This window comes from Eschrichtius robustus, chromosome 1 (genome assembly GCF_028021215.1).
Source record: "Eschrichtius robustus isolate mEscRob2 chromosome 1, mEscRob2.pri, whole genome shotgun sequence".
Classification (NCBI taxonomy): domain Eukaryota; kingdom Metazoa; phylum Chordata; class Mammalia; order Artiodactyla; family Eschrichtiidae; genus Eschrichtius; species Eschrichtius robustus.
This window is the reverse complement of record NC_090824.1, coordinates 63,077,727-63,103,514: the sequence shown is the minus strand read 5'-3', so window position 1 is coordinate 63,103,514 and position 25,788 is coordinate 63,077,727. Positions and strand designations below refer to the sequence as shown.

At 33.7% G+C, this 25,788-nt stretch overlaps 1 protein-coding gene across 4 annotated transcripts in view; it reads right to left on the bottom strand.

Moving 5' to 3' along the window:
* Positions 1–25,788, bottom strand: part of RALGAPA1 (Ral GTPase activating protein catalytic subunit alpha 1) — a 222,410-nt gene that overhangs the window by 125,628 nt on the left and 70,994 nt on the right. For all 4 annotated transcript variants that reach the window (XM_068546053.1, XM_068546079.1, XM_068546070.1 and 1 more), the window contains exons 11-16: positions 14,245–14,442; positions 10,501–10,638; positions 6,389–6,537; positions 3,405–3,534; positions 1,446–1,683; positions 249–410 (exon numbers count right to left, since the gene is read on the bottom strand). In XM_068546053.1, coding sequence (XP_068402154.1) covers positions 249–410; positions 1,446–1,683; positions 3,405–3,534; positions 6,389–6,537; positions 10,501–10,638; positions 14,245–14,442 — 1,015 coding nt within the window. The remainder of the gene's footprint in view (positions 1–248; positions 411–1,445; positions 1,684–3,404; positions 3,535–6,388; positions 6,538–10,500; positions 10,639–14,244; positions 14,443–25,788) is intronic.

Sequence of the window (25,788 nt, the reverse complement as noted above, 5' to 3'; positions counted from 1 at the left end):
ATTATTGATATCAACAGTAAAATAAACTACATAAAAACAATAATGTAAGATACGTCTTAATAGTATAAAGCGATAACACAGCATGTCATCGGACTCCAAGTATTACTGAAAAGAATGTTTTTCTACGGAAGTTTTTCATTTAACAACAAAAGCCAACGGATAAGAAAACGGTGTATTTATATACATTGTTACTAAGGACTATAAACGTATTGCCCCATACAATTCTCATGATTTTAAAGAGTACATACCAACAGTTTTTTGCCGTACTATACTCCTCGCCTTTTCCGTTCCTGGGGAACCAGTGGTTGTTGCACTTCTCTGTCTCATTGGGGCTTGGCCAGGCTGATCACGACTCCATCCTCTAGAAAATGACTTGTCAACTGAAACTTTCTGAAATTCATGTCCCACTCCTAGAAATGCAGATTTTCAATCTCAGTGTACCATCACCATATCAATAATCTCTTCGAATTATGTGTGCCACTTTGCCTCAGACTCTTAGGTTTACTCATAAAGTAACTAGATAAAATGCTTGCGTAGTATAAGGTTTTTCTGAACTTCATTTTCATGGTCCAAAACGGAGGCAGATTTTAAAAAATACAACATCAACAATAAACGATTATAAATCCTCTGCCACCCACTTGCTTCATATAGAAGTGAAACATTTGGACAGGCAAAAAAAGGACAGAAAATGAGCTAACCAAAATCCATCCTGTGGTGGAAGTTACTCTATCTCTACCTGCCAATAATAGCCACTTGGAAAATAAACAGTCCAGGAAAAAGTAGTTTGGTCACACACTCAGCACTCTGAACTATTGTTAAGTATGAAATGTGACTCAGATGTAATCTCTAGCTAGCAACTAATTATTAAGAGTGAAAAATACTAGCAAACCCAGAATTATAAGGTATGTTTTTATGATATTATCACTATGTTACTGTCCCTCTCCAGCTTTTAAACATTAGGCAGGTATACAATCCACATTCAGGAAATGTTTGCTTTTGTTAAAACTAAGAAAATGCTTTTAAAAGAATTTCTCACACAATTATTTTTAAATAGAGTAACATGAAATCACCTTCTATGTTTCAATAAAAAATTGTGTATGACAAAAAGGGAGAATGTTTTATAAATTTCCATTTTGGTTAATTATCAAAAATATAATATTTAAGATTCTGAATTATTTATGTAACTTTAGCTAGATATGTACAGAACAACATACAGAATACTTTATTTCTCATCAAAATTACTGTTGAATTTAAGGCTCTTCAAGAACAATTACAAGGTACCTACATGCTTCACTGTTGAACATTTTTAACCTTCAGGGTAAATTAAGGAAGGAATAATTAAGAGAAAATATAACTTTTACCTTCACACCTCTCCCTGGCTTGATTTTCCCAGACCAAATTATTTAAACAAATTTATATGGAGCACCTTTGTGAACAACTCTTACCTTTCCCTTTGTGCTTTTTTTGTTTCTGTTCACTCAGCTTATCCAATGGTAAATCACTGAGATCCAAACTATATAAATTTCTAGCTAAAACTTTAGTTAGTGTCTCCATAGTCAGTGACCATTCAGTGGCTAATTCTTCCCAATAGGTCAACGATGACAATACTGAGAGTAAGTCATCCCAAAGTTCTCGGGAGATGTACACATTTAGATTTGCTTTAATCCAGGCAACTATAAGAGTCTATAAAGACAAATAATCAGAAATAACAATGAAATATATTCAAAATCAATTATTAAAAAATTACACCAAAACAAGCAGAACTTTAAATCATATAATATCCATGATATCCTTTCTTGGTACATAATACTTATAAAAGTAATTCAAGCACTCATTAGTACCTACTATAAATTTCAACAACTGCCAATTCCCAACATTCTGGCATTAGGACAAGTTACCAAAACGGAAAAGAAATCTCCCTAAAGTTTAACTACCTTTCATGCTGCATTATGTTAATGTTAAATAAATGTTGTTTAAAAAGAGATAAAAGTCTCCACACTATTACGTGTTGAAATTATTGAGTAGTTAGTAGTTATTGAACTGAAACAACCAAACCTACATTCTCAAATTAAAGATGGGAATCACTAACTATACAATTTGAATATTCTAAAAAAAAAAAAAGTTACTAGAGATATATTTAACTTACTGAAATGTGTTTTTGAAAACTTAAACGTAAACTGAAGGATAAAATTAAATTTCATTTTAAAGACACCAGAGGAATTAAAGGTGTTCTGTAACAAATCCAATCACAGAATAAAAAACTTATTCATAAAAGGGCAGAAATTACTGACCAGGCTGTACCCCTGAGACTTTATAGATTTCTACCAAAGATATAATCCTCCTATTGAAGAAATAAGTCACAAAATAAAAGTTTTTCAAACTCAACCAATTTTACTAAGGAATTCACATAAATTTATACATTAAATATAAAGATAAAAATGAGCAGAGTTTATGAAATTAAACAGTAATAACTAGTGGCCCTCCATTCTATTTTTAAACATTCAGAGTACGAAAAAGTTATTCCATGTAGCAAGCTAAAATTTTACCTTCCAATAGTGCCCACCACTGGGTTAGTTCTAACAATGGCGGTGGGGGTGGAGAACTCATGAAGTCAAGAGGAGATTAGATAATAAATGTAGCTGATTTCAAAGACTTATTCACTACCATCACAGAATTTTAGGTGAACTAGCATATCTGGGGAAAAAATAATCATTTGAATGGCTACACTAATGGCCAAGAATGAGAGCTGAGATAGCTTTTATCCTTGACATTAAGAACCATTTTATCCATGTATTTGTATTTAATGTGTCATCTTTAAAAAATACTACCTTGCTTTCTATTTTCCAAATAATCCATAATACATTTAAAGTCAGTACTCTATCCTTAGGTTGGGAAACACAACATATAATTCCTACCACTGATACTTCAAATGAAGATGTGAAGAGATTAAAGTCTTCCAGAATAGCATGGTAAGAAAGAATCGTGATTTACTTCTTTTTCTTTACTAGAGAACGACTTAAAGTCTTGTTTTTCTAACAATCCCAGAGACCTGGAAACTCATAATGCAAACAATCAAGCCATTATCATGAAGCCTTCTGGCAGCTTTTTGCAATCATACATTAAGTGTCCCACACAAGAGATAAATATAATCAGCTTGTTTTAACACTGTTTTCACAGACCTGATTGATATTTCCTCTACTCTATTAGGTTGTGAGTTTGTATGTATGGCAAATAGTCTATTTAGATAAGCAACTTTTATTTGGCTCTACAAAAAATTATTTAATATGAAATGCTTTCTGATTTAAAGCTTTCTTCCCAGGTAGTAAGTTCAGGGCTCAATGAGTCTTAAGAAAAAATACCTATCTATCCACCTATTTATCTATTTATTTATTTATTTTTATTGCCTGGAAAAGTGGTCCTGCAAGTCGACCTGCCAAAGTCATGTTTTTTTTCCCCTGGAACTGTAGAAAAGCTTGTGATGGCATCTTCAGTACAGACTCCGTGACTCTGAGCAACACAAGCAGCATCTGTTCCCTTAAAGTAAAAAAATTAATTAATGTTTCCTTTTTGCATATGTTTGCTTTTGGTTAATGAATAACTTTCAAATTAATATTTGTTATAAAAATGTTATTATCTTTCAATAACTCAAATACCAAATATCTTTCAAAATTTTAGAATTCTTTAAATATTAAAATATAAAATTCCATTTTATAAATCTATACCAGCCATTTTTAAGCCATTTCTCAGCCACAATACCTCTCACCAAATAAAAATTCATACAACAGCTGATGAATAGGGAGTGAGAATATGGAGACTGCTCCCATCCCTCCACCCCACAAATCAAATAGTGACCTTAGGGAGCTGTCTGAAGAACACTCATCTGTCTATACAATACAATTCTACCTTGATACCTGTCCATCTCATCCATCTTTACAATATGGAGAACAACTGCATATCTAGAATTGTACCAGGTTCAATTTCAAAAATTACATGATATTTTAAGACTAACAGATCACAATGAGCCTGACAAGTAATCAAGAACCATCACTCTATTGTTTCTTTCCATCCTTTTTCGTTTGGCCATCTTTCAATTCTTTATCCTCTTTGTGAACTGCAAGTCAAGCCAACCCTATTATATTATCCTTATCTTGCCTCTTCCTCTTAGATGCTTAATATTAAGACCATAAAACTACCTTATTTGCACCTGATAATTCAAAAACTGATGCAACCACATACAAAAAAAAAAAAAAAGTCTGACAAGGGGATTTCAGTTGGGTGTATAGTCAGACTAACAACCCAAGTCTATCAAGCCTCCTCCTCTCTGGCTTATTTGCAGGCCCATTCTAGGCATAGCAATATGTGGGACAGTCCATGTGAGAAATGCGGCAGAGGCAGCAAGAAATCCCAGATCTAATATCACGGTTTTTCTGGGAAGTAAGGGCAGAATTAAATATAAAAGTACCACTCAATGAAAAATATCCTGAATTTATTAACCAAACAAACGTATGCATTCAACTCATAAAAATCAGAGGTAACACGTTTGTAACCTTAGGTTTCTAGCTAGCTTCACTATATGAAATGAAAAGCCATTTAAAGTCAACCACATATTCAATAAAGAATAGGTTTTCCAAATAAATCTTTCTGATTTGTGGTCAAACCATAATTCACTCATATATTATTAGATAACTTTTCACTTTGTAATACAATAATGATTTTAATTCATAAAGTCTTATAAATTCGATGTAAATATGTGAGAAATCTTTCATAAATGCTATGACTTCAAGGGAACTTATAAAATTTTTAAAAATTCTAAAATTGTGTTCCACATAGCAAGTCTCTCACTTTAACCTGGACCAACAGCATTGATTCAAAGCATATAAAAAGAAATAACAGGGAAGGACTAACAAAAGAATGGTCAGTAGGACCACAGTTCAAATTTATGCTGTGTGAACAATGATAAATTACTTAATCTCTTTGTGCCTAAGAATCACCATGTAAAATTATCTACCTCATAGGGTGCTACAAGGATTAAGAAAGAAAATAGATGTAAAAAGATTAAAAAGATACCTGACACAGAAAAAGTGCTCCAAATAAGTTAATAACTACTTCTAGATGTAACTATATCAATATTACGCTAATCAAAAGTTTTTTCAAAATAAAACCATTTTCCCATATGTAACAAAACACAAAGTAGGCATATTCTTTGACTAAGTACTCCCAGTTTTTAAGAATGACTCAAAAGAGGAAAATTGTATACATACAAGGATGTTCATTATCCTCCCCTCCTCCAACAACAGAATAAGTAACTACATATCCAGCAACAGGTGATTAGTTAAGAAAATTATGGTACATACATATGGCATAATACTATGCGACTGTGTGTGTGGTTTGGTGAACCAGATGTTCACCAAAGGGCAAACAATAATTACCTCTAGAGAGTGAGTTATTGGGCAACTTTTATTTTCTTTTTAAAACTTTTCTTTGTTTGAATTTTACAATGAACATGTATCATTTTTACAGAAACCGAAGAACTGCTCTTCTCATCTCTCTAAAAGGCCTCTTTTTTCATTCAATTAAACAAATATTTATAGAGTATGAATAATCTATGATACTATGTTAAGAAATGTAGGAAATATAAAAACAAGACAACCAGTATATATACCTTTTAGGGCGTCTCAATTCAGTGAGGTAAATGGACATTTTACAAGTAATTTAGGAACTAAGACAATTTTGACAAGATCTACAACAGAGGTACAAATACAGAATGAAAGGAAGTGAGCTGAAAAAATAAGGCTATGTGGAAAAAGGAAGGTAGAATCTAAGGATAGTTATGGTAACAATAGGAAAAGATGACAGGAATCAGACACTCTAAAGAAAAGTTCAGACTGTGCTCGAGAGACAGCAATTTGATAAAGCTGGGAGGTAGGATCTCATTCTGCAGGGTGGAGTTTAGGCTTGAGAAAGGGCTAGAAAAGTACTCAGGAGCCTGACTGTACAAAGCCTTGAATGCCAGGTTGAGGAATCAGGCATTCATACATTCAATCATTTACTTATTCATTCATTCACACATATAAATTCATTTATTCATACATGCATGCCAGTATTCACTCCTGGGGGTGGCGGGCAGTGGGGGAGGCCATCACATGCCCACTTTAGAAAGATAAACAAAGGCATCTTGTGGCAGTTTGATCAAAGATGCTTGAGATAAAGTGAAGGAGACCACTGTGTCATCATGATTATTATATAAAATATTATATTTATTCACTCATTCATTCAATAATAGAAGCCTGTACAATATTGTTACAAGCCCTCTTCACAGGCACTATTCCTCTAGAATTTACTATGCTCATATACACAATAAAAAAAAAAAAAAGATAAGTATTTTTACCAAGTCTTTTTGTCCATTGATACTTGCACAACCATGAACCGATAAATGTTAAGAATTCGTTTACACATATCTGTGTGCTCATCCAGAAGATTTTTTATCTCATTTGCAGGTTCAAGAAGAAATATGTTTGAGGAGTTTATAATAAACACCTAAGATAAAAGAAATCATTAGTGATTCGTTACAGAATTTCAATGGGAAATTTCTTATTCAAAGGGAAAACAACTCAAGATGCTGATAACTAGGTGATCGACAACAAACTTAAAAGCATTAGACTGTAGGTTAATTCTAACCCTGCTTCTACCACCAGCTTGATATTGGAAATTTAAGCTCATTAAATCTATTTTTATGTTTATCTAGACAAATATAAAATTACTAGTAGGCACCCGAAAAAAATAAGCCAAGTGAAAAACAGCATATTTTAAAAGTGAGGGCGCTTTAATATAACAACCTGATTGTTGTCATAAAATGAAAAGAACAATAAAAATTAAAAATCGTTTAGGATAAAAGATGATACCTCAATCAAGATGGACTTTCTGAATGAGGTGTTCAAAACCATCTATTCTCTTTTTTCATGTTTATTGACTATGTGTGCATATCTGTTTTGGTAATAATAGACTGCATGAACAGACTGCGTATTATAGTACTACTAATCAGGGCCCATCAATATGTATCTTTAATTAAATTCATTATAATCAAATCATTAATTGTATTTTGTTACTGAGGAGAAAGTTGTTATAATGGTGACAGGTATGTGCAAAGGTTTTCAAAGACACTTTGGAGGAACAGAACATTACATCTATTGTGAATCTAGGACATTTACATTTTCTACACCCATAATTCTGATTTAAATCCCCTGGATGAACTCCATGGCAAAATACAGTTGTAAAATCATGTAAGAAAAGGACATTAAGTTAACTTTAAAATCGGGAAAAGAGCTGACTCTGTAAGTCTAGCAACACTAACTAAGAAAAGCAAAAAAGAGGCACAAATAACATTAGAAATAAAATACGGACATACCTACATAGCCAGTAGAGAATTTTAAAATGATAGTTCAGTGAATAACTTTATGTCAATAAAATTGAAAATTTAATAAAATGGATTAGTTTTTAGATAAAACATAAATAGCCAAAACTGACTCAAGAAGAAATACAAAAGACGTATACATCAATACCATAAAAGAAAGTGAACTGGTAATCAAAGTATCCCTGATCCATCCCTAAACACCAGGCCTACACTGCTTTACAGGCAGAGTTTTGCCCAGCCTTCCCAGTAGATGATCCCTATTTTACACAAGCTGTTTCAGAGACAAATAAACTACCCAATTTATTTTTATAAGACTATAATCCAGTTATCAAAAACAGACAAGGATTACATAAGAAAAGTAAGGAAGAGACCAATAACACTTATGAACATATAGACAAAAATCTTCAAAAAACAGTAGCAATTCAAATTGATCAAAATATAATACTTTATGACCAAGTAGTTATTTACTCCAGAAATGTAAGGATGCCTTGACATTGGAAAAGTCTATTAATATACTATATCCTATCAACAGATTAAAATGGAAAAAAGTACGATCATCACAATGCATAAAGAAAAAGCATTTAGCACTTATTCATTATTTTTTTTAAATTTAGCAAACTAAGAAAAAAGGTAAAATTCCTTAATCTGAAAAAGAATATTTATCAAGAACTACAGCAAATGTTATAACAGCAATTGAACCTGAAAAGTTCTGCCTGAACCTGAGACATTTGGAAGTAGTGCCAAAAGCCAAGAACAAGACAAGGGTACTCAATATCACCTCATTGTCCCGGGAAACCCAGTAAGCAAAGGTGGCAGGGAGCAGAGAATGGATATAAATATGGGTGACTTAAAAAAGAAAAAGCAAAGCTCAACCATGTAGCAACATGGAAGAAAACCATTCCAAAGAAAAGGAAAAGCAAGTTTAAAGGACCTGAGCAAGTTTAAAGGACCGGTGAGAGCTGGCCTAGCATATCTGAGGAACAGCAAGAAGTACAGAGTGAAGTGAGGAAGGGGAAAAGCAGTGGGAGAGACGTTGAGAAACAGCCAGAGCATGTGAAGCAGAGCTTCTCACACTGCCAGTGGTGAGGGAACAGGTTTTCCCCCCAATCTTACAGAACAATCCTATTATAAAATACAATTTAAAAAATGAATAGGTAAAAGGAAATGAAAAAAAGACTTTTCATCAGAATCAAGAGACATTAAATGACTTAGTTTCTAAACTCTCACTCTCAATTTTGTAAATACCTTGTGGACCAGCACTAGTCTGTGGGCCACACTCTGAGGAGCAATGATGTAAAGGCCTGATAGAACATTGGGAAGAACTTTGTTTTTATGCTTAGTGATCAGGAAAAGCCACCAGAGGGTTCAGAGCAGAAAAATAACATGATCTGACTTACATTTTACAGGATCCCTCTGGCTACTGTGTTGAGAATATACCAGGATGATGGATGGGCAAGACCAGAAGCAAGAATACTAATTAGAAATTTACTGCAATAATCCAGATGAAAGATTACTGAGGCTTGAACACAAGACGTAGTGAGTGCTGAATAGCAGTCAGATTCTGCATACATTCTGAAAGTTGACAGGATTTGTCGTCAAATTAGATATAAGATATAAAAGAAATATAGGAAATTAGATGGCCTGAGCAACTGAAAAACAGCTGCCATCAAATGAAGCAAGGAAAACTGCAGGAAGAGCATGTTTGTTGAACAAGGTGAGAAGCCAAGTTTTAGACATGTCAAGTTTGAGATATCTATTAGATCTTCAAGTGAAGATGACAACTTGGCATTTGAATATTTGAGTTCAGGACTCATAGAGTTCAGATAAGAAGTCTCAGACTAGAGATAAAATGTAGAAGTTGCAGTATATAGATGACATTTAAAGCCATAGGAATGGATGAGATCAACAAGAGAGTAAGTTTACATAGAAAAGAGATCTGAGAGCTGATTCCTGGGCACTTCAACATGAAAAGTTGAGAGATATATTGAAAAATCAGTAAAAAAAAAAAAAAAAAATCTGAGAAGAGGCCAGTGAGTTAGGAGAAACACAGGAGGGTATGCTACTCTGAAGGCCAGATGAAGAAGGGTTTCAACAGCGAGGGAATGATATACTCTGTAAAATACTCCAGACAACTCTAGTAAAATTAGGATTGAAAAACATCCATTCGATTTAACAATGGGGAGGTCACATGTGGCCTTGACAAAAATAGCATGGTTTAAAAAAATGAATGAATATAATGAACTAAAAATCAATAACACAAAGACAAACAATCCAAAAGAATAATGGAAAAAGCATATTAACAGGCAATTCATACATGAGAAAAGATGCTCAATTTCAGTAGTGATGAAGGAAAAGCAAATTGAAACAGGGAAACACAAACTAAAAAAAAATGAGACAACATTTCACACACACAGGAGCAGCAAAAATTAAAATCTGACTATACAAGTAATGAGGAAGATATAAGGAAATGAGAACTTACAAGCACTACTGGAGGGAATGTAAATTATTATAACCATGCTGGAGAACAATTTGGCAAATAACAGTAAAGTAAAGCTGATAATGTACAAATGCTCCAACCCAGTAATTCCACTTCTATGTATATATCCTAGGGAAATTCTCCCACATGTGCCCAAAAATACATATATAGCATGTTTAATGTAGCATTATATGGAATACTGAGAAACTGGAAACAAAAAACCATCAACAGAAAAATGAATAAATAAAATATGAAATAATCATAAATTGTAATACCACAAAGTAGTTTAAAATGAATTAACTATGGCTATGTATCAACAACAAATCTCAAAAACATAATGGTTAATGCAAAAAGTTGCAGATGACAGTATACCATGACACAATTTATATAAATTTTAAAATTGTCTAGAAAAAAAAATGTAATGTTTATCAATATACATTATGAAGTGAAATGAAAGTTAAGGGAAAAACAAAATTAATATGGCATAATGATAAGTAATAAATGTGGGTGGTGAGTTCATTATATTTTAAAAATTACACTGAAATACTGAATTTTATATTTTAAATATTTAATGATTTTTATTTTATTTTTAAAAAACAAACAAGTGATCTACCTGCAAAACTGCTTGGGCACCAGCTCGTATGTTTTGTTCTATGGCTTCTTCAGAAGCATTATGAAGAACATCTTGGTAGGTGCCATTTTTTGCCCAAGTGGAATTTCGAACATGATCAGCAATACTGGCCCCATTTTCCTGAAGCAAAATATCAAGTTTTTAATATTTCATCAATTAAGAATGCTGTGACAAGTCAGTAAGCTGAAGAAGTAAACTGGAAACTACTGGGTCCCTCTGCTAAACATCTTCTCAAAATAGAAGATACCCTATTTGACTACAAAAACAACGTATAGGTGCACTGTAAAAAAGGTTCTCACTGACAAAAATACAAAGAAAGTAAAAAAAAATCATCCATAAGGACCAGCCAGAAATTGTATTATTTCAGATACAGACATTTTTCTATCTATCTAATGTATAAACCTCCCTTCTGTACATTTACACACTCAAGAATGGGATCATATTATTTACAGCTTTGTAAAAGATAAATTCTGTTGTAAAGTAAATAAATGCCAGAATCCAAATGACTTTAATAAAACAATAGAAAATAGCTTCTATTTATCCTACTTAAGAGTAGTAACATTCCTGTTATCCGAAGACAGATGAATACTGCTACTTCAAACCACTAACACTGCAGCTTTCTGCTTGAGTCTGGCTGTCAAAGTCCTGCTGACTAGGGAGCTCCCTCAGTCAAACAGAAATTTCACTCCGAGTTGATCCCTTTTTTAAAGTTTCTCTCTAGTTTCTTTCTGCTTTTGGTCACTCACCAGTATCTTCAAATACTTTTTTTTAATACATATTTTGCTTAGAGCTTACAATTTTAATATATGGGAGGTTCAGTCTAATATAAACTATTGTTTCATTACCAGAAGCAGTACTGGAACTCAGTGCTGTCCGAGCAGCCAATACAATATGCCACGGTCTGATCTATAGCTTTCTCTCAAGCTCCATACTTTTATGATCAGGTATCTTCTGAACAGTTCTTCCTGAATGACCCACAAGCACCTCAACTTCAAGATACTTAAAAGTAAATTTACATAACCATGCCCTCCCCTTCCTACCAACTCCTATAGCCTCCTTGGCCGCCGTCACCACCACCGCACTCGCACTTATTTTCTCTCCTATTCATGTGCGAATGGCAACTACCCTGGTTGCAATAAAAAGAAACTTGGGACACCTTTTCGTTCTTCACACCCAGTTAATCATCAAAATACTGGTTTCACCACCAAAGGAGCTCATTTATCTGTCTTCTCCCTTATATTCCCATTGTAACTGCCACTGTCCTTTATCAGGTACTTATTATCTCACTTCTGATACTTCCTAACTAGTGTCCTTGCCTCCAGACTGACCTCCAGTCTATCTTCCACTCTGAGCTTGGTATGAGCCTTCTGAAATATGTAACTATTAATGCCATTTTTCTATTCATAATCTTTCCAGTGTCTAGAATGTAATCAAAGTCCACTACAATGGCACACAAGTTACTAAACAGAGCCTAGTTCTTGTCTATCTCACATTTCTTACCGCTCTCAACCACCTGCTCTTAGCTACAGCCAAATAAAAGTCTTCTCAGTGTCTCTTACATCTTTGTAGAAGTTATTCACACTGTGTGGCTCCTTTCCCATTTGTTACCTGCTCTTTGTATTATACTACTTCCTCACTGAAGCCTTTCTTAGGCAGAATTAGGTATTCCCTCTTTCACACTGTAGGATCGTAGCAATAATATTGTTTTATAATACTTAAATTTGCATGCTTGTCTTCTTGCTAAATCATTGTTACATACAGATAGAAATGATGTCTTTTCATATTTCTATCTCTAACACTTGTTCTCAAAATGGGCATTACATATTTTAGATAGCACTCAAACTTGTCAGAGTGTTTTGTTGTCACAAGAATTGAGAATATCACTGGGATTTAATGGGATAAGCCAGGTAATGCTAAACATACAACAAGGCACATGACAGTCTGCACATACACAAACTGTCCTGTACTCTGCATGTCTTTCAAATGTGTCACAGACACTTTGTGAATAAAAAATCCATTAATAATTAATTATCTGAATCTGTAACAACTCCATTTTATAATTAACACCAAATTTTAAATGATTTATATACATATGTATCGAATTTACCAGAAATACAAATCAATGAAAGATTACAACTTTTGTTTTTTGGTTCACGCCATTAGCAAGAAATCACATCTCTAATGGCAACACTGGTGAAGTATTTAAGGAGCCAATAGAACACAACTATGCAATACACCTACATAACCCTGCATTTGTAGCTTCCTTCCTTCTGGCTTTCCTCCCTCCTTTCTACTGCTTGTTTTTTTACTATGTATGTAGGTAGATTTATTATCTATCATTTTTATTTAAGGATACTAAATGACAGAGGGTAGGCTCAGTATTGAGCTATAAATTCATAACAAAAAACTAGAGGAGAACAAGTTATTTAGACTGATAGGTTTATTTTCTAGCTTGATGCAAAAACTGCATGTTTTTGCTGGTACATAACAAATACAACTGTGAATATTCTTTCATAATTTATATAATTTTATTTACTTCAATTATATTTCTTAGTTTCATTTTTTTCCCTCTAGAACTAGGGGAGGATGCCATATATACATATATACGTATATATGTATGATAGATATATACATATATATCATATATACGTATATATGTATGATATATACATATATATCATATATACATATTCATACATATATAAATATTGATTCATTGAATACCTATAGAATGTTGCCTATTCACTTATATGTTAATATCCTGAAAAAAATCCACTGATGAAGTTAAATTAACCACCAAGGTGATTACCAAGTCACTCCTATCTGGATTTAGTAAGATGTATGTCAATATCAGAGTGTAACTTTTTGGTGAGAACCTGACCAATGGCAAGTGTGAAACACAAACCAGAATACTCTGAATTCTTTCTTGGGAATTTTTGCACTAGAGCTGACTGCAGAATAAAAAACATCTTGACCTGTTAAGTAAGCCGGTCTGTGAAAAGAAGTACTGCAGTTTACTCACAGAGGGGAAAGGATGAGATAAGAGAGAGCACGAGTGGAATTTGGGTCCCTGGTTCCATTTACTCCTGAAGTCTAAATGAATAAGACAGGCAAGGGGGAATTGCACTTTGGTAATCACTCTAAGATGCATTGGGGGATCTTAGCTCCCCAACCAGGGATCGAACCCAGGCCTAGCAGTGAAAGCACCGAGTCCTAACCACTGGACAGAAAGGGAATTCCCACCACACTTTTAAATATTATACCTTTTATAATAGCATCTAATTTTGATCCAGGCAATGACTTAAAGAATCAGAATACGACCTCTTTTAAAGTTGTCACATCAAAGAGCTTTGGGATAGGGTACTGAGGTAACTGTTACATTAACTAAATTGCAAAATATAACTGACCCTTGAACAACACTGGGTTTAGGGCGCCAACCCTCCGAGCAGTCAAAAATCTGCGTACGACTTATAGTTGGCTCTCAGTATCCAAGGTTCCTCTGTGTCTGAAAGATTCAACCAACTATGGATCATGCGGTACTGTAGTACTTATTCAATATTATTGAAAAAATCCTTGTATAAATGGACCCACACAGTTCAAACCCATGTTGCTCAAGGATCAACTGTATACTCAAAGGTATCTTTACCTTCCCATTTATCCCGTATTATCTCACTCTGTGAAAATCTAATCTATTAAACATACTAAAATACGTAAGTCTTATTTTACCTCTTCTCTTTTTTCTCCTTCTTCCATTGAAATATCATGGTCTGTGACATTGTCAATGCATGGTAAGTCTGAAGAGGAGATCACAATTTCTTCAGGCTCTTGCATGAACAAAGGCTTTTCCTCTTGCTGGATCCATTCTTGATATACTTTTACCACTTTTCTCATAGCTGCTGCTTCACAAATTGGTAATAAAAATGCCTAGTGAAAAAAAAAACGAGAGAATATAGATAATGATACCTTTTACTTTGCCACAAACCACTAACACACACATTTCTATCTTGTTATAAAATGTGAGATATAAATGATTTTTAAAGAGTTAAAGTCAACCAATTCATGGTCAGAAAAAAACCTTTTGTCTCCAAATAATTTGTAAATACATTAAGATAGAAATACTTTTGGTAGGGAGACACTGATTTCCAGCACAAGGAGCAAAGATTTGTTTCAACTGTACTATCTCAGAATGAACATATTCCTTGCAACTGTGCTCCTAAAAGCTTAATGTAAATACACCTTTTCATAATAAATCACATTTTTGTAACTTATATTATTAGGCTTTTTAAAATTAACATTAAAATGAATTTTGATAAAAAGATTTTAATCAAAAAACAAAAATTATGACTCTGAGGAGTAATAAAAATACCATGTAACGAGGCAACTTAGCTTTTCTAAGAGTATTTTTTAAAAAGTTACATCTTTCTTCTTTCACTTTACATATATAAAGTTATACAAGTTAAATAATAAGGCAAAAAATACTTAGAAAGTTAAAAGAATATCTTACAGTTATTCTTTCCTTAGGTACTTTCAGGTTCCCTTAAGTTTTAAAAAAGTATGTATCTTCCTCATCACAAAAACATAGTCACATGAAAAAAAAACTTTTTTATACAATTCATACTTGCATAAATAAAGCAATAAAAATACTCTTAATCTCACTATCCAAAGTCCTTCCCTTATGCACGTTTGTGTTTATGTGTTAACATTTTCACTTTACTTTTTTACAAATAGAATTTGACTTTTCTTTATTTTTACAACCACTACCTATTAATTTCAACTGTAAAAATCACAAGACCTTTACCTAAAACCTGCCACTTTCTACTCTAGAATTATCAGTAGGTGTATTTAATAATAATCATGGGGTTAAATGACTTTATCTGATTGAAACTAGCCAAGAAAATCAGGTTCCTGAGATAACGATGAAAAGTTAATGTGTAATATCAACATATTTAATGTTCTTTGGTAATCCTTTTATTTATTTGCTATTATTGATTCCCTAGCAAACTACTGCGTTGGCCAAAAGGTTCCTTCAGTTTTTTCCATAAGATGGCTCTAGCAGCACTTAGTTGTCTTTAACTTCATTCGAAACAATTTCGTTAGATTGTATGTGACAGTTGTCATATCAGCGTGCATTTTAAAAAAGACTTATCAAAATTGGTAATTTTTGTGTAGCCATTTTAATATTGAAGATAGAAGAAAAAAGCAACATTTTCAGCATATTATGCTTTATTATTTCAAGAAAGGTAAAAACTTAACTGAAATGCAAAAAAAGATTTCTATGGTGTATGGAGAAGGTGCTGTGACCTATCAAACATGTCAAAAATAGTTTGTGAAGTTCGCATTGGTGATTTCTCGCTGGACAATGCTCCAGGGTCGGGTAGACCAGTTGAAGTTGAGAGCGACCAAACCGAGACATTAATTGAGAACAATCAACATTATACCATGCAGGAGACAGCCAATATACTCAAAATATCCAAATCAAGCACTGAAAATCATTTGCATCATCTTAGTTACGTTCATCACTTTGATGTTTGGGTTCCACGTAAGTTAAGCGAAAATACCTTCTTGACCGTATTTCTGCATGCAATTCTCTACTGAAACATAACGAAAATGTTCCATTTTTAAAACAAATTGTGATGGGCGAAGAAAAGTGGATACTATACAATAATGTGGAACAGAAGAGATCATGGGGCAAGTGAAATGAACCACCACCAACCACACCAAAGGCCAGTCTTCATCCAAAGAAGGTGATGTTGTGTATATTGGGACTGGAAGGGAGTCCTCTATTATGAGCTCCTTCCAGAAAACCAAACGATTAATTCCAACAAGTACTGCTCCCAATTAGACCAACTGAAGGCAGCACTTGACGAAAAGCGTCCAGAATTAGTCAACAGAAAGCGAATAATCTTCCATCAGGATAATGCAAGACCACATGTTTCTTTGATGACCAGGCAAAAACTGTTAAAGCTTGCCTGGGAAGTTCTCATTCATCTGCCGTATTCATCAGAAATTGCACCTTCAGATTTCCATTTATTTTGGTCTTTACAAAATTCTCTTAATGGAAAAAATTTCCATTTCCTGGAAGACTGTAAAAGGCACCTGGAACAGTTCTTTGTTCAAAAAGATAAAACGTTTTGGTAAGATGGAATTATGAAGTTGCCTGGAAAATGGCAGAAAGTAGTGGAACAAAAGGGTGAATACATTGTTCAATAAAGTTCTTGGTGAAAATGGAAAATGTCTTTTATTTTTACTTAAAAACTGAAGGCACTTTTTGGCCAATCCAATACATTACTTGCTACTTTCCTCCATCTAACAAACCCATTCCAAATTCTCATTCTTAAGTGCCAGCAGCTTAATGGTCAATGGCATAATTTTGATCATCATTGCCTGCTCTAAGACTATTTTACAACTGAAGCAACAGCTCGGCCTTCCTTAAAGATTTAAAAACAAACAAACAAACAAACAAAAAATCCTCAAATAATCTCCAAAAAGTTCTATTCTCAGATACTGAAAAATTAACTTAAAAAAAAATTAGCATGGGAATTCGCTTTATTTTCTGCTCATTTTTGCTATGAACTGAAAACTGCTCTAAAAAAAAGTTCACTAATTTTAAAAATATTAGATCCAGAGCTAAGATCTTCATTATTGCATAAATTATCACACTATACCCCAAATGGCTGGATGAATCTACTAAAGACTAGAGTGTATATATATGACATTTGTCCTTACAGACCCCTACACTGATTTTGCCGACACCCTAAATAAGGATCTTGAGGAAAGACTGATGTTAGCCATGGCTAAAAATCTGATGCATATAAACTAGAGGGCCATTTTATACATTTACAATGAGAAATGGTTGTCTCAGACCAGAAAATTCAAATCCATATTGGCACCTTATCTTTCTACAAACAAGAACTACTCACAATCAGACATAAGTATTAATTGATAATAAGGGAAACTGTCATCATAGGCAAGAATATTTGAATCAATGTGCTCAGCAAATTTTCTCTCTGTAGGTAGACCTGCATGAAGCCACCTCCAGTTTTATGGTTCTATGACCATAAAACTACATCATAACCAGACAACTACATGGAGGAAGAATCAAAATAGGAGATGGAAAAAATCAAATATCTGATGGTATCAGCTTAAGATAACCTGGTACATACAGTTTTCTAATAATTGGCTTTGCCAATGGGGTCTGATTTACTGGTAGCTAAGGCTCTCTTCTTCACTGAAAAAACACTAACAAAACATGTTGGTCTCTGATTATTCTTTTAATGTGCTTCCATTATTAATCAACCCAGATTGTGACAGACACATTCTTTAAAATGTAATCAAATACAGTGAGCGTTTAGCAGACCTGGGAATTTTTTGTCTCCTTAAAGCAGTGGTTTGCATTTTGGTCTCAGAACCCCTAATCTGCTATATGTTAACACAAATAACACATTTTCCAAATTAAAAGAAGAGTGGCATTATTTTACATTTTTGCAAATCTCCTTAATGTTTAGCTTAATATAGAAGACAGTTGGATTCTCTTATCTGCTTGCTTCTACATTAAATCTGATACAATATCACATGTCAGGTATCCTCTGGAAAACTTCACAGTACACTTGTGAAACAATAAGAGTGAAAAAGGTTTTGACCTTACGAACCTCAAAAGATCCTGGAGATTTCTCATGAGCCCCAGATTATACTTTGCCACCCACTGACTTCGGAAAAAAAATTACGCGTATGTATGTACGTTTATATTTTTTAAATTTACATACATATAAAATAAATCTGTGGTGCTTTTAAAGGTTAAACTCTTGATGTGTTATATTTACCTCATATCAAAGTACTTGGGGCTCCTCACTGTAGCCTCCAAGTACTAACAACATAAAGCACAATAAATGGGTTTCCTTATGAAATAGAGGGTTAATGTCTGGAGTCCATTTATGCCTATTCTATTGGATATGGAGAACAATTTTATCAAATATAAAATATCAATTTTATCAAATAATTTGGGCATTCATGTTTTACAGTTGTATCTTTGTTTTAAAGACACGTAACAATATAAATACCTTCATCTGAGATAGAACTCACAATCATTAAACTGGCCCTAAAAAAAAACATTATCAGCTATATAACAAATCAGCTCAAGACAGCTTCTAGAAATACATGTTAGCCCTCAGCTAGGACTGACAAAGTGCCCAGCACTCAACAGTTACTGAGCTTGATTCATTCACCAAATATTTATTAGGTGCATAACTCACTGCCATGCACTATGGCTACAATGATGAATGAGAAAGAGAAGTATTCATGGAGGGTAATATGAAAGATCAAAATTAAACAAACATTCAAAAAAATAATTATAAAACTCAGAAGAGGTACTATGAAGAAGAGTACAGCTTTCAAAAACATCGTTAAAAAAGAGGTACTTACTGTGTGTGTGTGTGTGTGTGTGTGTGTGCGCGTGCACATGTGTGGGCAGGTGCTTCTACCTGTCTGTGGGTAGGTGGGTGAATGGGTGAGGGTGGTCATGGAAGACTTTTCTAGTGTAGTCACATTTAAGCTATGACCTAAAGGTTGAGTAGCCAGGTGAGAAGGGGAGGCAGGAAGGATAGAGAGGAAAGAGGGGAAGGTTGAAGGACAAAAGTTCAGATAGGGAAACAGTAAGTGTAACGGCTATGAGGATGAAATTATTTGAAAGATGAAAAGTAAAGACATTTCTACTAAAATTATTTACCTATAAAGGACTTGTGCTCTAGCTGGGATTGCTAAGGGCAAGATCATTCTATGCCCATATACCTGATAATTAATGGAATATTTCTGCCTACACTACATTGTGGAACATATGAGCCTTCAAAATCACGAAAAACTATTACACAGATTCTCAATTTTGCAAATTTATCATCAGTATTAAGCAGGTAAAAATAGCTTTCCTAATACAATCTAATCTTCAAAATTGATTTCTTTTCAAAACATGAATGATTCATTGGGGTCACCATCCTAAAATCTATTTTTCCTTAAGTTTTACCTTAAAAATCACTTAAAAAAAATAGCTGTTACAATAAAAATAACATCTCAGAGAACTTCAGTTCCCAGCAATATCATAAAAAAGATATCCTGGAATCTACCTGCACAGAACACCTAAAAATTATCACAAAAAAATGTAATATACATATTTAAAAGAATGGCTCAGCTTGTGAGGATATTCTGAGTCTAGAACAAAATGGAAGTATTAATCTAGAGAGGCGAAATAATCAATGCAGCTGCTGGGTGCTGCCCTGGACAGCCTCCAGAGCTTTGGTTTAAAAGGCCAACTGTATGGAGGGGAGAGACAGATCAGAGTCCTATGTATAAAGCTGATAACAATGAAGGCTACATCCTCAATACAAAGGTGAGCTAGGAGGGAAGAAAAAAACTTGACTCCAGAGAAGAGTCAGTGAGGAAACTTGTCTGTTGACTTGGGGTAAGGAAATATGAGAGAAGAACAGCCTTCCCTGCAAATTCATATTCTCAGGCTGGCCATCACCTAACTTTGAGTGCTGCAAAGTGAGAAGAATCATAAGCTAAGAATTGTAATTTAAAGTAAACCAAGGTTGACAGGACCCCTGAACACCTGAGAGAAGCAAGTGCAAATCCTCTCTGGAGAAACACATCCTTCAACCCAGGTTTCAAAGTAATTTCCACAAAATTCCAAAGAAATGTAAGCCCTTAACACAAAAATCCAAAACAAATGAGGGCGAGTAAACAGAAACAACAAGGCCAGAACTGCAAAAACTTAAGTTACTGGAATTACTGGAATAAGGAATATTAAATAAGTATTTTAATACATTTTAATTTAGAAGAAAATGAAAATATGAACAAAGAATAAGCCACTGCAAAAAAATGACTAGACAGATATTAAAAAAACAACCAAATACAACTTTTAGAAATTAAAATATAAAGAGCATCATAAAAAACACAATAGGGGAATTCTGTTTCCAAGAGTGTCATGGACCAGGTAACCTGACCAACCTTACAACTAAAAATACAAAAATAATACATTTTTAAAAAAACTTTAATCTTCTTAAATGCATTGGTGAGCCATAAAATAGGAAGAAATATTTGAAAATAAAAACCTACATAAAGTCCAAACTCAAGAGAGGTCTTAGGTGTAGTAATAAAGCTGACTTTCACTTTGAATGAAACCAATTACTTTTATGGAACTACTGGGGCAAGGAAGGAAGAACAATAGGAAACCTCCAAACAAATTCGGGGTTCCAAAGAACTATATATCATCAGTGTGATGCTGAATTAGAAATAAACCCACCTTACTAAAAGTCTGCAAGGAAAACTGCCCATATTTAGATGCAAAGTAGATAACAGAAACCTTGTCATAAACACTCACCAAAAGCTAGTCTTAATACAGGTTTATACTGTACATTCATATTATCTGGCTGGCTTAAACTTCAAATCAAGAATTCAGTTTAATGTGAAGTTGGAAGTGTTTCCTTGCATCTATGTGAAGCAAATGCAATTCCTCTCTGGAGCAATCAACCTTTAATAAACCAAATCAAGAAACAGTCATAAGCAGCAAAAGCTCAGAATCAAGGTTCTGAATTTCTGAAATCACAAAATAGTGCAAGAAATATTACAAGATATTGCAAGAGAATATAGCATCATGAGAAGGAGCATTCAGAAACAAAATATGGCAGAATCAGACCTATAAAGACCTCAGGAATATTAGGGTGATCAATCAATATAAAATAACTAAGTTTCATATTAATACATAAAATGTAAGTAATGAACTAGAGACCATAAAATTGACCAAGCAGACTGGCCAACTTCCAGAAACAGCTGTAATTAGAAAGAAAGTATACGGAATGTAGCACAGACAGACAAAGTGATGGAAAATATATATGAGAGGTCAGCAGACGTATGAAGTGGGAAAGGTCTAACACACATCTTGAAAGGCAAGAAAAAAATGGGACAGAGGCAATGTTTAAAGAGAGAATGGCTGGAAAATTTCCAGAATTGTCAAATTATACTAATCCATAATTACAGTATCCCCAAAGTATCCCCTGAAGAATAAATAAAAGGAAATCTAGACCTGGACATACCACAGTAAAATACAAAATGCCAAACGCTAAAAAAAGGTACAAAAAGAGCCAGAGAAAAGATAACTGCACTAAAAGTTCAACTGTTGATTGACATCTCAACAGCAACAATGTAAAACAGAAAAGTGGGAAAGCATCTGAGTGCCCTAAATGTACTAGATGAAAATAACTGTCAATCTAGAATTTTATGTCCAGGGGAAAAAGTACTTCAAGAATGTGAGCAAAATAAAGACATTTTCAGAGCAAAAACTTGTGTTTGCAAGCAACGGACATCCAAAAGTAAATTCTAAATGATGAACTTCAAGCAGAGTGGGTTGGCCAAAAAGTGCCTTCGGTTTTTAAAGTAAAACTAAAAGACACATTTTCCATTTTCACCAAGAACTTTATTGAATAACGTATTCATCCTTTTGTTCTGCTACCTTCTGCCATTTTTCAGGCAACTTCATAATTGAAGTTGCCTGAAAAACTTATCTTTTTCCCAAAACTTTTTATCTTTTTGAGCAAAGAACTGTTCCAGGTGCCTTTTACAGGCTCCAGGGAATTGAAATTTTTTCCATTAAGAGAATTTTGTAAAGACCAAAATAAATGGAAATCTGAAGGTGCAGTGTCTGGTGAATAAGGCAGATGAATCAGAACTTCCCAGCAAAGCTGTAATGGTTTTTTCCTGGTCATCAAAGAAACATGTGGTCTTGCATTATCCTGATGGAACATAATGCATTTTCTATTTACTAATTTTGGAGGCTTTTCGTCGAGGGCTGCTTTCAGTTGGTCTAACGGGGAGCAGTACTTGTTGGAATTAATCGTTTGGTTTTCCGGAAGGAGCTCATAATAGAGGACTCCCTTCCAACCCCAATATATAAAACATCACCTTCTGGATGAAGACGGGCCTTTGGTGTGGTTGGTGGTAGTTCATTTTGCTTGCCCCACGATCTCTTCCATTCCACGTTGTTGTACAGTATCTGCTTTTCATCCCCCGTCACAATTTGTTTTAAAAATGGAATGTTTTCATTACATTTAAGTAGAGAATCACATGCAGAAATACAGTCAAGGTTTTTTTTCGTTTAACTTATGTGGAACCCAAACACCAAAGCAATGAACATAACCAAGCAGGTGCAAATGATTTTCAATGCCTGATTTGGATATTTTGAGTATACTGGCTATCTCCTGCATGGTATAACATTGATTGTTCTCAATTAATGTCTTGATTTGATCGCTATCAACTTCAACTGGTCTACCCGACCCTGGAGCATCGTCCAGTGAGAAATATCTAGAACGAAACTTTGCACACCAGTTTTTAAAAAAAATATTTATTTATTTATTTGGCTGCGCCAGGTCCTAGTTGTGGTGTGTGGGGTCTTGGTTGCGGTATGTGGGATCTAGTTCCCTGACCAGGGATCGAACCCAGGCCTCCTGCATTGGGAGCGTGGAGTCTTAACCACTGGACCACCAGGGAAGTCCCCGCAAACCACTTTTGACTTGTTTGATAGGTCACAGCACCTTCTTCAAACACCGCAGAAATCTTTTTTTTGCATTTCAGTTGCGTTTTTACCTTTCTTGAAATAGTAAAGCATAATATGCTGAAAATGTTGATTTTTTCTTCTATCTTCAATATTAAAATGGCTACACAAAAATTCACCGATTTTGATAAGTCTTTTTTTAAATGCACACTGGTATGACAATTGTCACATACAATCTAACAAAACTGTTTCAAATGAAGTTAAAAACAACTAAGTGCTGCTAGAGCCATCTCATGGAAAAAACCAAACGAACCTTTTGGCCAACGGAATAAATGGAAGATCTGAAAAGGGAGAAATCATAATCAAAAGAAGTGATGAATATAACTAAATGTAAGTCAATATTGAATGCACAGAATAATAATATTACTGAGTTAAAATACAAACATGCAAAATAGAAATGAATTATTTGGTAACAACAATGTGTAAGTTAGGGGGAGAAATTAGAGTAATAATGTTCTACGATCCTTGTATTGATTAGGAAGAGGGTAAAAAAACACTAACTTTATATTTGGAAAGTGAAGTATGTATGCTAAAATTTATATAGTAATCACTAAAGGAAAAGGAATAGAGTAAAACTTTCAAACCAAGTGATGGGGAGGAGGAGGATACAGAATGAAAAAACATCAATTAAAAACAAAGCAAAAAATAAGGGAATTATGAAAAAAATACAGACATAAGAAAAATAAAAAGAACAAAATAAGATAGTATCAATAAATCCAAACATATCAGTAATTATAATAAATATTCGTTAAAAGACAAAGATTTTTAAAAATCCAACCATATTTACAAGAGACATATAAAATGTAATGACATAAAAGGGCTGAAAATAAAAGGATTTAAAAAAAATATACATGAGGCTAATTATAATAAAAAGAAAGTGGTACAAATGCACTACAAGTAGATAAAGTAAGACTACTACAAGTAGACTTTAAGCAAAAATAATTGCTACAGATGAAAAGGGCCATAAATAAAAGGCTTAACTCACCAAGAAGATATAAAATTATAAATATGTATGTACTTAATTACAAAGCTTCAAAATACATAAAGGAAAATTTATGGAACTACAAAGAAAAAAATAGACAAATCACCATCAGAATATAAGATTTTAACACACCCTTCTCCGTAACTGTGAGGTCAAGCTAACCAAAAATCTTAAGTAAGAATATAGAAAAGCTGACTAACGCAATAATAAGCTTGATCTAACAGACTTTAATAATCATGAATTCCACAGAAAAGAATACATTCTCTTCTAACACACAGGACATTTACGGAGGCTGACTACATAGTGATTATACAGACTATATTCTCTGACCAAAAGAATCACATTAGAAATCTGTAAGAAAAAAGAAAACTAGAAAAATCTTATATGTTTGGGAGACAGACACTGCTAAATAACTCATAAATCAAGGAAAATATTAACATGAAAATTAGAAAATTTTTAGAAGTGAATAATAACAAAAATGCTATACATGGATGTTTGTAGACTGTAGCTAAAACAGCATTAAGAGGTAAATAATAGCCTCAAAAATGCTTATATGAGAAAAATGTGAGGCTAATTAATTAACTAGGAAAAGAACCATCAAATAAAATCAAGAAAAGCAGAAATAACAAGGAGCAAAAATTAATAAAAGAGAAAACCCACATAAAACACAGAGGATCAACAAAGCCAAAAGCTCATTCTTTGCAAAGACTAATAAAACTGACAAATCTCTGCTAAGAATCATCAAGAAAAAAAGCAAACAAGGAACAAATACTAACAGGAATGACAAGGGGAAACATGAATATAAATGCCCCAGAGATTAAAAAGATTATAAGAGAATGTATTTAAAAACAAATGTAATGAACAAATTCCTAGAAAAACGAACACACTCAAGCTGACTCAAGAACTAGAAAACCTGAATAGTTCTTTAAGCTTTAAATTTTCCCACAAATATTCCAACCGTATTTGTCAAATATCTTTCCTTTCACATTTGTCATATATTCTGTCAAAACAAACCTTAAACTTGGCAACTAAGAATCACTGCCAAAGCTGGACAAAATGCTACAGCAAGTTTGTTTCTTTAACTTAGATTGACAAAGCTAATGCTGCCTCATGCTTTCTTTTACATATCAATAAACGTGTAGGAGATGAGGATCTGCTTTGCCTGGAGAGCTCCCTGGCATGTGAAGGCAATGTGGCACAGAATAAAGAGCACTGACATGGGAACCAGGATCTGGAAGTCTTAGTCCTGGATCTACCACTTACTTGCTGTGAGACTTGAATGATCCCCTTCAGCTACAAAACTCAATGATGTTTACCTGCAAAAGTTAAGTACCTTTGCTATTAAGAGCAAATGATTGGTTTTCATAAGGTTTATTTTCCCATAAAATTTCTATGTATTGAGAATGTGCACTTAGGAATTTCTAGCTATCTTTATGTGAAATAGCTTTTATTTGTTTTCCTTCCCTCTCTTTCTTTATTTTATTCCCCAAATAATATCTGCCTTAAGCAAATTTAATTTCGGAATGTCTTAAAGGACAAAACTGAGCCTCCAAGGGGAGGATACAGACAATGAAAACATCGCTTCTTATATTCATAAACCACTTTTTATTGATGTTAGAGTGAAAGATAACATAATTTTACTATAATTTATTAATCAAATGGTAGGAAGAAAAGTTTCAAACCATAAAGTGAG